This window comes from Onychomys torridus, chromosome 4, assembly GCF_903995425.1.
Source record: "Onychomys torridus chromosome 4, mOncTor1.1, whole genome shotgun sequence".
NCBI classification, from domain to species: domain Eukaryota; kingdom Metazoa; phylum Chordata; class Mammalia; order Rodentia; family Cricetidae; genus Onychomys; species Onychomys torridus.
The window spans coordinates 140,079,693-140,091,678 of NC_050446.1; the positions used below are offsets into that span (position 1 = coordinate 140,079,693).

At 48.4% G+C, this 11,986-nt stretch overlaps 1 protein-coding gene across 3 annotated transcripts in view; it reads right to left on the reverse strand.

The window, feature by feature from the left end:
- The window catches only part of Znf341 (zinc finger protein 341), a 33,937-nt gene extending 27,047 nt beyond the window's left edge, over positions 1 to 6,890 (reverse strand). For 2 of the 3 annotated variants that reach the window (XM_036185847.1, XM_036185848.1), the window contains exons 1-2: positions 6,768 to 6,890; positions 1,133 to 1,243 (exon numbers count right to left, since the gene is read on the reverse strand). In XM_036185847.1, the coding sequence (XP_036041740.1) occupies positions 1,133 to 1,243; positions 6,768 to 6,798 (142 nt within the window). In that variant the 5' untranslated portion in view covers positions 6,799 to 6,890. Of the gene's footprint in view, positions 1 to 1,132; positions 1,244 to 6,767 lie in introns of those variants that run through there. The other variant, XM_036185849.1, reaches the window with a different exon arrangement.
- Between the last annotated feature and the right edge of the window lie 5,096 nt (positions 6,891 to 11,986).

Genomic DNA, 11,986 nt, shown 5'->3' on the forward strand with positions numbered 1-11,986 from the left:
AATCCACAGAGATCCTACTTGCCTGTGCTTCTGGGATTAAAAATGGCTGCTGCTGCTTCTTCCTCTTCTTCAACGTTTATTTTAGTAGGTGGCTGTAAAACTGTGCCGTGACTTGCACATGGGGGTTAGAGAACCTGCAGGAGTGGCTTCTCCCCCTCCAGCATGCGAGTTCCAGGGATCAAACCCAGATCAGCAGACTTGCAGCTAGCACTTTTATGCACGGAGCCATCTTGCTGACCTCAGAAACTCCCATTTCTTACATACATCAGCTAATGCCAAGTCCTAAATACTCTTATAAGATTCTTATGTGGTAGGACAATTATCCTTTTTCTATAACTGTTGAAACTGAAGCTAACCTGCCTACCCTAGACAGACTAAGAACTATGGGAATAAGAACCTACATCTTACCATAAGACAGGAAGGCAGATCTCTGTGAGTTCAAGGCCTGCCTCAAATACATATCAAGTTCTAGGTCAGATAGAGCTACCTAGAGAGATCCTGTCTCCCTCTCCCTCTACCCCCTCTCTATACACACACACACACACACACACACACACACACACACACACACATTCTTAATTATAATTTAAGCCTAGGTGTTTATTTCTGTGTACCTAGAGTAATTCTCAAGTGTTCAAATGTTTGTGGGCTGCATGGTGGAAGGCACCTGCAATTCTAGCACTCAGGAGGCAGAAGTATGAGGATCAGGAGATTAAAACCATCATTTTAAATAGCAAGTTTGAGGCCAGTCAAGGCTTTATGAGACTTGGCCTCAAAAAAATTTTTAAATTAATTAATTAAGACTCATGGGACTTCCAGAGAAGTCCTTTCCCTCCCTAGGTGTCAGAGGCTTGCCCCGTAAACTGGAAAAATCTGTTTGTTCTCTTTCTACAGAAGCTGAAACATGACTTCCTGAGTAAAGGTTGCAAAGCATCAAGGCTCCTGGACATTCCCAAATGATGATGCCCGCTACCTGATTCTCTAAGCAGTGGACAGAGAAAGGCACAGACAGGTTCAGGCAGGCAGGGAGGAAATCAGACACCAGAGGACAGTCTCCCCCATGCCCCATGAACCTCACATGTTCTGCATGGGAACCACTTGCCCTCTGCTGATGGACAGGGCAGATACTCACCCAGTGGCTGAATGGCAGGCGGTGCATTGACACTTTGTCCTGTTGGGTCAGGGACTGCTCCTTGGCCATCCAACAACGACTGGACGGCCAAAACAGTCTGATTGTCCATTCCTGAAACAGGAAATGCAGCCTGTGAGGAAGTGGGCCCAGCTTCCTCTCTAACTTCACCCTCACAAGCCAGATCTACCTCAAAAACCCAAGGTCTGCTCTCTCTACTTCACTGCAACAGATTCCAGGATGAGGCTGGAAGCATGGTCTCAGACTAAAGATTGCATTCCTAAACCTCTCTGTAGGAAAGGACTACATGCTGTTAACGGGAGCAGGTGCTCTATGAAAGCTTCTCAAAACTGGGTGTAATGGCACACGCCTCTAATTCCAGCACTCAGGAGGTGGAGGCAGGTGGATCTCTGGCTTTGAGGCCAGCCTGGTCTATAAAGTACCAGAACAGCGAGGGCTAAGTCAGTGGCTCTCAACCTTCCTAATGCTGCGACCCTTTAATACATACAGTTCCTCATGTGTGGTGACCCCCAACCAGAAAATGATTTTCATTGCCACTTCATAACCACAATTTTGCACTGTTATGAATTGTAATGTAAATATCTGTGTTTTCCAATGGTCTTAGGACCCCATATAAAAGGGTCATTTGACCCCCCAAAAAGGTTGTGACCCACAGGTGATCTCTGTTAGTCGGAGGCCAGCCTGGTCTTACATGCAGGGTGAGTTCCAGGATAGCCAGCACTACACAGAGAAACCCTGTCTCAGAAAACAAATAAAAAGAGAGCTTCTCAAAAGATCACCTACCTACTTTTTTTTAAAAGTCTCACTCTAATAGCCCAAGCTGGCCTTGAACTCATTATGAAGGGTTAAGTTGATCTTGAGTTCATGATGATCCTCCTGCCTCAGCCTCCAAGTGCTGGGATCCCAGGTGTGCATCTCCACGACCAGTGTTATGTAGCGTTGGTGAGTGAACCAGGGCTTTGTGTGTTTGGGCAGGCATCCTATCAACTGAGCTACATTCTCAGACCAAGAGATTTGTTTGCACCACAGCACATGTGGAGGTCAGAGAACAACTCAGTGACATTAGTTCTCTTTTTACCTTTCAGTGGGTTCCAGAGATCCGACTTAAATCATTAGGGTGGCAAGGGCCTTACCTTGTTAGGCCCAAGATGTCTTAAGAGCTGCCTAGTATGTAAGTGCCCTTCTTTACCCCATCCCCAACTCTACTTCCTGGAACAAGGACATGGAAGTCTACACACCACCCTTGATCATGAGGATGAGCTCTAGGGATTGGAACACAAGAGCTGGAAAAAGAAGCCGAGAGCATGTCTCACTGGCAGAGCACATGCTTAGCATGCATGTACAAAGGTTTCAGCATGTACAAAGGGCCAGTACTTACCCCCACGCAGCAAACAAAAAAGAAAAAAGTGAGAACTCTAGGGGCCAACTGACACCCCAGACATTCCCAGACCATCTTCCTCTGTAATCTCTATAAACAAACAATTTTGTAGTGTCTCAAAGCCCTGAGTCCCAGAGCCCTTTAGGAACCCATTCCCTGGTCCTCCTCAACCATACCCCACAGGTCTCCCTGCATTCTTTGTCCTCATCTCTGTCCCTTCACCATCTGATAGCTGATGCTGAACCTTCAAAGCATCTGCCTGTGCCTCCATCTTCTTGCCAACTTTCCAGTCTTCTCAATCCCTCTGGTGAGACTCGAGCTCTCACTTCCAGAAAAGACCATCCAGCAGTGTCTGACACACCAAGACCCTCTCCCTGGCTCCAGGGGCCCCCCGCTTCTTGGGTCTCTTCTACTTTGCTGGAGGTCCTTCTTTATAGCCCCGAAGTTGGCTGTTTGAGGAGTTCCTTCTGTCTGGACTCCACTTCCTACACTGTCCCCAGTGGTCTCAACCCCGTTCATCTCATTCCGTATCTTGGGAGGTATAGACCTGGGGTCCACACTCTCCCATGCAGCTTCTGTAAACCCGTCCCCCTTGTTAGGTTTTGGATGGAGTTGGGTGGTTCAAGAGGACACCAAATAAAAAGTTAAGTCGTTTATTAGAAGAATTATTAACACCATGGACAGACAGAGGGACAGCTGGATGGCAGGGGCTCTGAGGAGACTTCAGGCACCAGAACCTGAGACAGACAGCAGGGTGTCCTGTCTGAAGAGAATCAGAGCTAGGTAGCAGAAGTGAGGTCTGTTCTGCTGCCTTTGTAAATCAGGAGAGGAAATTTACAGCAAGAGCCTGAGCCAGGCTCTCCAATTCCCAGGCAGGAGTCAAGGAAGAGGGTGGGGAATAGGATATGCCTAGTGCCAAAACCTTAGCACCAGTACTGTTCGATGTTACCTCATTTCCCAAGTGAGAAATCCCGTCTGCAATGGTCTAGCAAGTGCCGGTCAGGAATTGTGAGGGAGAGCTGCTGCAAAGCATTGGCTAAACATTTTTTAATTTTTATTATTTGTGTGTGTGTGTGTGTTTGTGTGTGCATGTGTGTGTGTGTGTGTGTGTGTGTGTACTTGAAGAGGCCAGAGGGTTGTCAGCTCCTGGAAGCTACACTTACAGGCATAAGTGAAACTACCAAACCAGATTCAGCAAAATACCAAACTAGACCACTCCATAGGTAGGAGACAGTTTACTGGGGGACAGAGTGTGGGCTGCCTCAGAGAGTACAGAGCAGCAGCCTGGTGGAAAGGTAAGGGGTCTTTGTACGATGGTCAGGAGGGTGACGGTCTTTGAGCTGATGCAGGCTGTTCGGTTACATGGGAACTAGATGCACTTTGCCCCCGTCAGTTGACCATCAGCGGTAGAGAAGGGAAGTAGTGGCTTTCCTGACAAACAGAAACCCGAATTAAGTCGGATGGTAGTGGCGCACACCTTTGATCCCAGCACTTGAGAGGCAGAGGCAGGCAGATCTCTGAGTTCGAAGCCACAAAAAGAGTTCCAGGACAGCCAGGGTTGTTACAGAGAAACCCTGTCTTGAGGAGAAAATAAGCAAATACCAACAAACATACAAGCTAGATGCACCTTGAGGAAATTTATGGGCAAAATATACAAGTTTCAAAGGCAAGATCCACTTCCATAATAGTCTTGCAAAGACAACATTTCATAGGTGGGGAACAGAAAAGTGTTTGCCAGGAGTCAGGAATGGTGGGAGGAGAGGAGTGCAGAGTGTGGCTTGGAAAGGACCAGCTAGGATTCTAGATCCCTGGAACCCATCAGCTGGTAGTGATGGCATTCTTCCACATTGATGGGTGAGAATCACTAGTGTAAAGACAATATCAGCACAAACAGCACAGGCCATTGCACAAGCTGGGGGAATGGAGTCTTGGGACCACTCTGTATTGTGTCTCAGAACTTCAGGAGGAAAAACAAATTTTTTTTCAGGATAAAATACTTGGGCCTGAGAGATGGCTCAGTGGGCAAAGGCATCTGGCAAGTTGATTTTGATGTCTAGGACCTAGTCGGTGGAAAGAGAAAACTCTGCTGCAAGTTATCCTGACCCCCTACGTGCATGCTGTGACATAAGTGTGCACATATATATACAAATAAAAATAAAATACCAGCCCCAAATTAAATGGACTATCCTCCACTCTGTCTCCTAGTAACACCCATCACTACAAGCACGGCAGCATGGCACTGTCTTTCCAAGGAAGGCCCTGGGGCACCCTCTGGATCCTCTCATCCCACCACGGCTTCCTTCCTGCCATTTCTAGACTTCTGGCAAATCTAACCTATTCTGTCTCCCAAATACATCTGAAATCCATTCTTCCATCCCCGCAGTTACCTAGTCTAGCTCCTCACTCCCCTCCCTGCTGCCAGTCAGCACCCCCAAGGCCAGTCCCCAGAAGCCAGGGTGAACTTTATAAAACATACATCAGATGATGCGGCTTCCTTGATGAAAACCTTTTCTTAGCACCACACTGATCCCAAGATAAAGTTCAGAAGCTTCATGGAATCAGGGCAGGTCTTTTCTCTAGCTGCTCTCCTAGGCTGAACTGAATTATGGGAAGTCTTGCTCTCCCTAGGGTTTTGCAAATGTGGCTCCCACCACCTGGTGGGTCGGATGCCCACCCGTTGGATCAACACACACCTGCTGTTCTTCCCTCGCTCAGAAATTTTATTTATTTTGGTGCTGGGGACCTTCCAAGACCAGTGAAGCTACATTTCCCTATTTCTCTTTTAATTTTTTCATTATCCAATACAAAACGCATGCTTGTAGTAACATTTAAACAAAGCAATACCCCACTGTCCTCCAAGAGGGCATGACCCTAACTGCCAGATTCACACCATCCCTGCTGTTGTCTTCAGGGGACACAGCAGTTGGGGTCGTCTTTGCAGTCTTCTTTTTTTTGGGGGGGTTCTTGTTGTTTTGTGGTTTTGTTTTTCTGGAGGATATTTATTTTTAATATTTTTATTATTTTTGAGATTATAATTTGGTTACAACATTCCATTCGCTTTTCACCCTCCAAACCTCCTCATATAATCTCTCCATTCTCCTTCAAATTCATGGCCTTTAAAAAAAGTTGTTATTGCGTGCAAATATGTACGCAACACACACACACACACACACACACACTCCCAATTGTCTGTTTTTTAAGTCTTATGGTGCCCAAGTTGGCCTCCAACTTGTTATGTAGCCGATGCTAACAAACTCCTCCACCTTCCAACCGCTGAGATGACAGGCCTGCACCACCACACCTGGACGAAGTTACCTTCTTTTCCTATTGTTTCCCACAATTTTGGCGACAGGAGTGGGGTGAGGCAGGGGTGATAAAGGAGGGAGGGTGAGAACAACTGGTTCAGTGAGAATCACTGAAATTGGACCCCTGCAGATAGCAAGAGGCGCTCCATCATTCGATGGTTAGAACCCCAAAAGAAGCTGGGTGGCTGAGGTCTAGAGAACGGAAAGCTTCCGCTTCCTTCTGCCCGCCCTGTGCACTCTAGCTGTCCACCCCACCCTCCACCCCTTCGGTGACTACTGTGCCCAACTCCATTCCTGTCTCTCCAGCTATCCTTTCTCGCTAAACTCCAGCGGATGCACATGGTGGCGCTCAGAGCTCGCTTGCTCTAGCGCCTGAGGGCCAGCCATCTGGGTATCTTGCAGATCCTAGGATCGGATCCAATGGGATCGGAGACCAGCGAGGCCCAAGCAGACCCAGGGCAGCGTCGGTTCTGACTCGGGAGCACACAGCGGGTGTCCTACGTTTACTGGGTTGGGCCTGTGATCTCTCCCAGACTCCGCTGTGCATGCAGGCGGTGCCTCCTCCCCTGCACTGGATTTAGGACTACAGCGCGTCTCCGGAAGTTCTCGGTGGCCAGGGCGCCCGATTGGGCTGCCGGGCCATCCACCTCCCGCGCGGCGGTCCCTCCAGGCCCCGGCCCCCGGCTGTTTCCTCCGCGTGCACCCTCCCGCGCCAGCGGCTTCGGCTGCCGCGCTGTTCCGGTCCCGAGGCCCCCTCCCCGCAGGCCGGCGCTCCCCGGCTGTTCCCGCCCCCTCCCGCCCCGCGGCTGTTCCGGCCCGGGCGCCCTCCGCCCTCCGCCCCGCGGCCTCCGCGCGCCCTGGGCCCGCTGCTGCGAGGGCGCGGCGGGAGGGGGCGCCACGCGGAACAGCCGCTGCCCCGGCCCGGCGCGCTCACCCTCCAGGGCCTCGAAGATCGCCTGCGCCATCTTGGAGCTGCCGCCGCCCGGGGAGTCGGAGCCGGGCTACGCAAGCATTGTGGGAACCGAGGCGGCGGCGGCGGCGGCGGCGGCGGCGGCGGGGTCGGGACCGCCAGGGGGCGCCCAGGAGCCGGCGCCGAGCCCCCTGCCCCGGAAACACAGCTTTCCCCGCTGTCCACCAGAGACCCAGTCCCCTACTGGTTCCAATTCTGTACGGACGGGACGTCCAACGCTCGCACGCCACCCCCGAACCCTGACAGCGACCCCAGTTCTGCAGCATGCACCCCATTATCGCGGCACACAGTATTCTCCAACTTTGCAACACCAACCAACCTCACCAGGATTACCCAACCGTCCCAATGACACCCCACACCCTGCAACTGTGCCACGCAGGTTGGAAAGCAGCCTTTCACCTCTTCCTGCTCTTAAACTCTCATTATCTCTTAGATTCCCTTAAGGCTTTTCTTGCCCTCTATTTCCAGCTTTGAGGGGGATCTCCATTCCTATTCACATCTCTCAGTCCTGATTCTGAGACCCCATTTCTGTCACAGACCCTATACCCATCTCAGCCACCCCTATCCCAAGTTCATAGGGATAACCCCCTCAATTTCATGTCCTCCCTCTTTTTATTTATTTATGTGCATTGGTGTTTTGCTTGCATGTATGTCTGTGTGAGGGTGTTGGATCCCCTGGAATTGGAGTTTCAGACAGCTGTGAGCTGCCATGTGGTTGCTGGGAATTGAACCCAGGTCCTCTGGAAGAGCAGTCAGTGCTCTTAACCACTGATCCATCTCTCTAGCCCCTCATGTTCTCTTTTCTACATTTATTATTTGTTTGTTTGTGTGTGTGGAGACACACACACACACCACAGCACATGTATGAAGATCAGAAGACAACGTTCAGGATTCAATTCTCTCCTTCCACCATATGAGAACCAGGGATTGTACTCTATAGCAAGTACCTTTACCAATTAAGGTACTCTAAGGCCTCTCCTGTTTTGTTTATAATCCACCAAGTCTAATTTGTCTGCCAGTGTACTGATTGGTGTAGGGTCATCCACTGGAACATGGTCTACCAGGGACTACACCCTTAAAGGAAACTGACTTTCCCTCCCAAGGCAGCCCTTGATGGGGGCTGGAGCTCCTCCCTCCTCCATGCATTCTGGAATGTTGATTGGCTTGATCCTGTGCAGGCCAAGAAAGCTGCAGCTGGTCTAAGTTTGTAAGTGTGTAGTCCTCTTATAATATCGTACACCCCCTAGTCCATGAGTCTTGGTAGGGGGAAGAGATATAAGAAGAGACCCCTCTGGCTGAGCACTCTACTGACATATTGACCAGTTGTGAGTTTCTGGGTGAACTGCCTTCCATGCACAAAGAAAGTTCTCTGTTGATGGCCAACAGCGGCCCTCATGTATGGGCAGAGAGATAGGAATTTAGAGGGCAGTTTGATATTATAGACATTCAATTGTTAAAAATATTTAACTATGGGGCTGGAGAAATGGTTCAGTGGTTAAGAGCACTGGTTACTCTTCCAGATGACCAGGGTTCAATTCCCAGCACCCACATGGCAGTTCACAACGTCTGTAGCTCCAGTTCCAGGGGGTCTGACACCCTCACACAGACACACATGCAAACAAAATACTAATGTACATAAAATAAGAATAAATCATTAAAAATTAAAAATATTTAACTACAATATGCAATAGGGATGTCAATCTGTTGCCCTTGGGCAACAAGGAAAAGTTGGAGGAATCCCTCATAGAGAAAGGGGAACCAGAGAGATGCCATCACCAATGGATGGCTTCCATGATTATAGCCATATTTTTCTACGACTGAACTACCATAGATTTGACTCCAAATCTCCTCCTTGTTTTCCATAAATATCTATTTAAACCTCAGCCAAAGGAATAATCAATACAAACCTCCATTTTCACTTCCTTCACTAAACTCCTAAAATTAAGAAATAAGAGCCGGTCGGCGGTGGTGCACGCCTGTAATCCCAGCACTCGGAAGGCAGAGGCAGGTGGATCTCTGTGAGTTCCAGGCAGCCTGGACTACAGAGTTAGTCCAGGACAGGCTCCAAAGCTACAGAGAACCCTGTCTCAAAAAGCCCCCCCCCAAAAAAAATTAAAAAAATAAAAATAAAAAATAGAAAGAAATTAAAAAAAAAGAAAGAAAGAAATGCCCCCAGGGCTCCTCTCTGTCAGGACACTGCTACCACATTCTACTAATTGGCCTCATAAACCATCTGCATGCTACACTGTGGATTCCTCAGGCTTCCCTGAACACCAAACATTGCCCTTGCTGCTTTTTGCCTCCCATCTGCACAAACACCTGAGCTCTGAGCAAATCTCTCCTACAAAACCCATTCATTTGCTGGATTATTAGCAACCTTTAATCCCACCTCTTAGAAGGCAGAGGCAGGGGGCTGGAGAGATGGCTCAGAGGTCCTGAGTTCAATTCCCAGCAACCACATGGTGGCTCATAACCATCTGTGATGAGATCTGGCACCCTCTTCTGTGTACATAATAAATAAATAAATAAGAAAAGAAGGCAGAGGCAGGCAGGTCTGTGTAGGTGGAGGTTCTCTGTCTCAGTAACTGCTCCCAAATAACCATCCAGAGACTTATTATTAATTATAAAAGCTTGGCTGATAGCTTATTCATGTTACTAACTAGCTCTTATTGTGCAGTTGGAACCTCCAACTTACTCCTGCTTGATCCAGAAAGCCTCGTTCTTTCTCTCTCTCTCTCTCTCTCTCTCTCTCTCTCTCTCTCTCTCTCTCTCTCTCCAAACCCCACCCTCTCAGAGAATCTCCAACAAAGGGAAGGCACCAAAAATCTCAGTTCTGAATCCTTAGCACCCAAATCCCCACCTAAAGTGGTCAACTTTTGACCATACTTGGGCATAAACCCAGGTGTAGTAGACACATCATCACCCCTAGCCTACCACCTAAATAAGCTCCCTGCTTTAGCTCAGGCGTGTGACTTCTCCAGCCTCAATCTCTGAGACTGGTGAGCACACCCAGGAGTGGCTTTGCTCAAATAAACCTGTTCTTTTCCTTTCAGTTTGGTTTGATCTTGCTTACTATATCAGCAGAGAAACCTATTATCAGGGTACAGAAAACCTATTACAACTTAAATTAACCCATATTTCTTATCCACCCTCTGCCATATGGCAGTACCTTTTTCAGTATGGCATATTCATCTCCTGCTTCATCTTTGTCTCACTCAAAACTCCAGAGGCTCTGCCCTTCTTCCTCCCCAGCATTCTCTCTGCCCCAAAAATCCTGCCTAGCCATTGGCCAATCAGCTTTTTACTAACGATGAGAGCAACACATTTCACAGTGTACAGAAGGATTATTCCATAGCAGATCTCTGTGAGTTTGAGGCTGGCCTGATCTACAGGGCAAGTTCCAAGCATTCCAGGACTACGTAGTGAGACCCTGTGTCAAAATAGAACAACAACAACAACAACAAAATCACTGCTGTAATGATAAACAACAAAGGAAGATAAAATGAGTCCCTTTCAATGGGCCCTGCCAAGGTGTGCCACTACGCAAACACACCATGAACAACAGTTAGTGCAAGGGGTTTATTGGGGGAGGGCAGAGGGGGAGAGGGGAGAGGGGGAGAGGGGGAGGGGAGAGAGGGGAGAGGGGGAGTAAAAGAGTGAAAGGCCATGTTGGAGTGAGGACAAGAAGTGCCAGGGAGGGGAGAGGAGGTGAAGAGAGGAGGAAGAAGCAAGAGAGACAGAGAGGTAAGAGAGGAAAGAGGCTGTCCCTGGGGGCGCTTTCAAGAGGTGCACATGTCACATAGCAGCGGTGGTGGAAAGGCACCTGGCAACAGGTGAGGATGTAACTGCTCCGGTGGCAGAGGCAGGCTGCTGCCTCAGTGGAAACTAACACTCCTCCCTTTTATTATAAAAAGGTGAGGGAGTAGGAAGAATTAGCAGGTGAGGTGGGAATGAGGGTGTCATGTTCTTGAGACTGTTTCCTGTTGTCTGGGGGCCTTAGCATCTTTGGGGACCCGAGAAAGCGAGGATGCTGGCCAGGTTTTAGGATTGCTGGCTATATAGATGGCTTTTTCACTTGCAGCCCAGGCTTTGTGGGACTCTCTGCAGGAGCTAGGAAAGTGCAGGCCTAGTTTAAGCAGGTTGGACCACTTTGGGCTAGCCACGTTGAAGCTGTCTGGAATGCAGATTTTGAGGGGACACCTGGACCTGGCAGGATGCTGGCTGAGCAGAAGATAAAGTTAAGAAGTTTTAGGGGGAAATGTTTTCTTAGGTCCTTGTAATTGAGAGAGGGGAGTCCCAAGACCAGGAAAGGGTGGGGGAGATCCCACTCTCAGGAACAGGCAGTAGGTGATAGTACTTTTCTGGATTTCATTTGACCTGCTCAAGGGGGATCCAAGTCAACTCTCTGGAGCTTGAGATTAGTTTGAGACACATTAGCATTCCCACTATTTGTAACCTGTGCTGAAATCCACATTGTAGAGAAGGCAGCAGACTCACGCCTTTGAGTCACAGGGGACCCAAAAATGATTCTGGTTCAGAGCATAAACATTCTTTCCTTTATCCAGAAGACCGAGGGCATATATATTAGACAGATATTTGTAGCACAACAAGAAGCATTTTTAAATCTATAGCTAGAAGCCAGGCACATACTTTTAATCCCAGCACTCAGGAGGCAGAGCCAGGCAGATCTCTATGAATTTGAGACCAGCCTTGTCTACAGAGCAAGATCCAGGACAGGCACCAAAACTACACAAAGAAACTTTGTCACGAGAAACAAAAACAACCAAACTATAGCTAGAAAACAACCAAAGGGAATTTAAAATCTTGAGCTCATGACTATGAAGTAGCAGTGGTACTCTGCCAGAGCCTGATTAGTAGCTTATCAGAATTCCATTGATGAACGTTAAGACTGTGAACTTTTGGAGTCTTGATAGAACAGTAGCATAGCAAGTGAAAGAAATCTGGAACATGTCTCGTTCTTTTATACACTTTAAGTCACATTTTTAAAAATCGCCATTTAAGTTTTCACATCCTCAGAGCTTTATAACTTGAATTTATATACCTTAAAACACCTTAGGGGTTGGGGATTTAGCTCAGTGGTAGAGTGCTTGCCTAGCAAGTGCAAGGCTCTGGGTTCGATCCTCAGCTCCAAAATTAAAAAACAATCAAACAAACAAACAAAC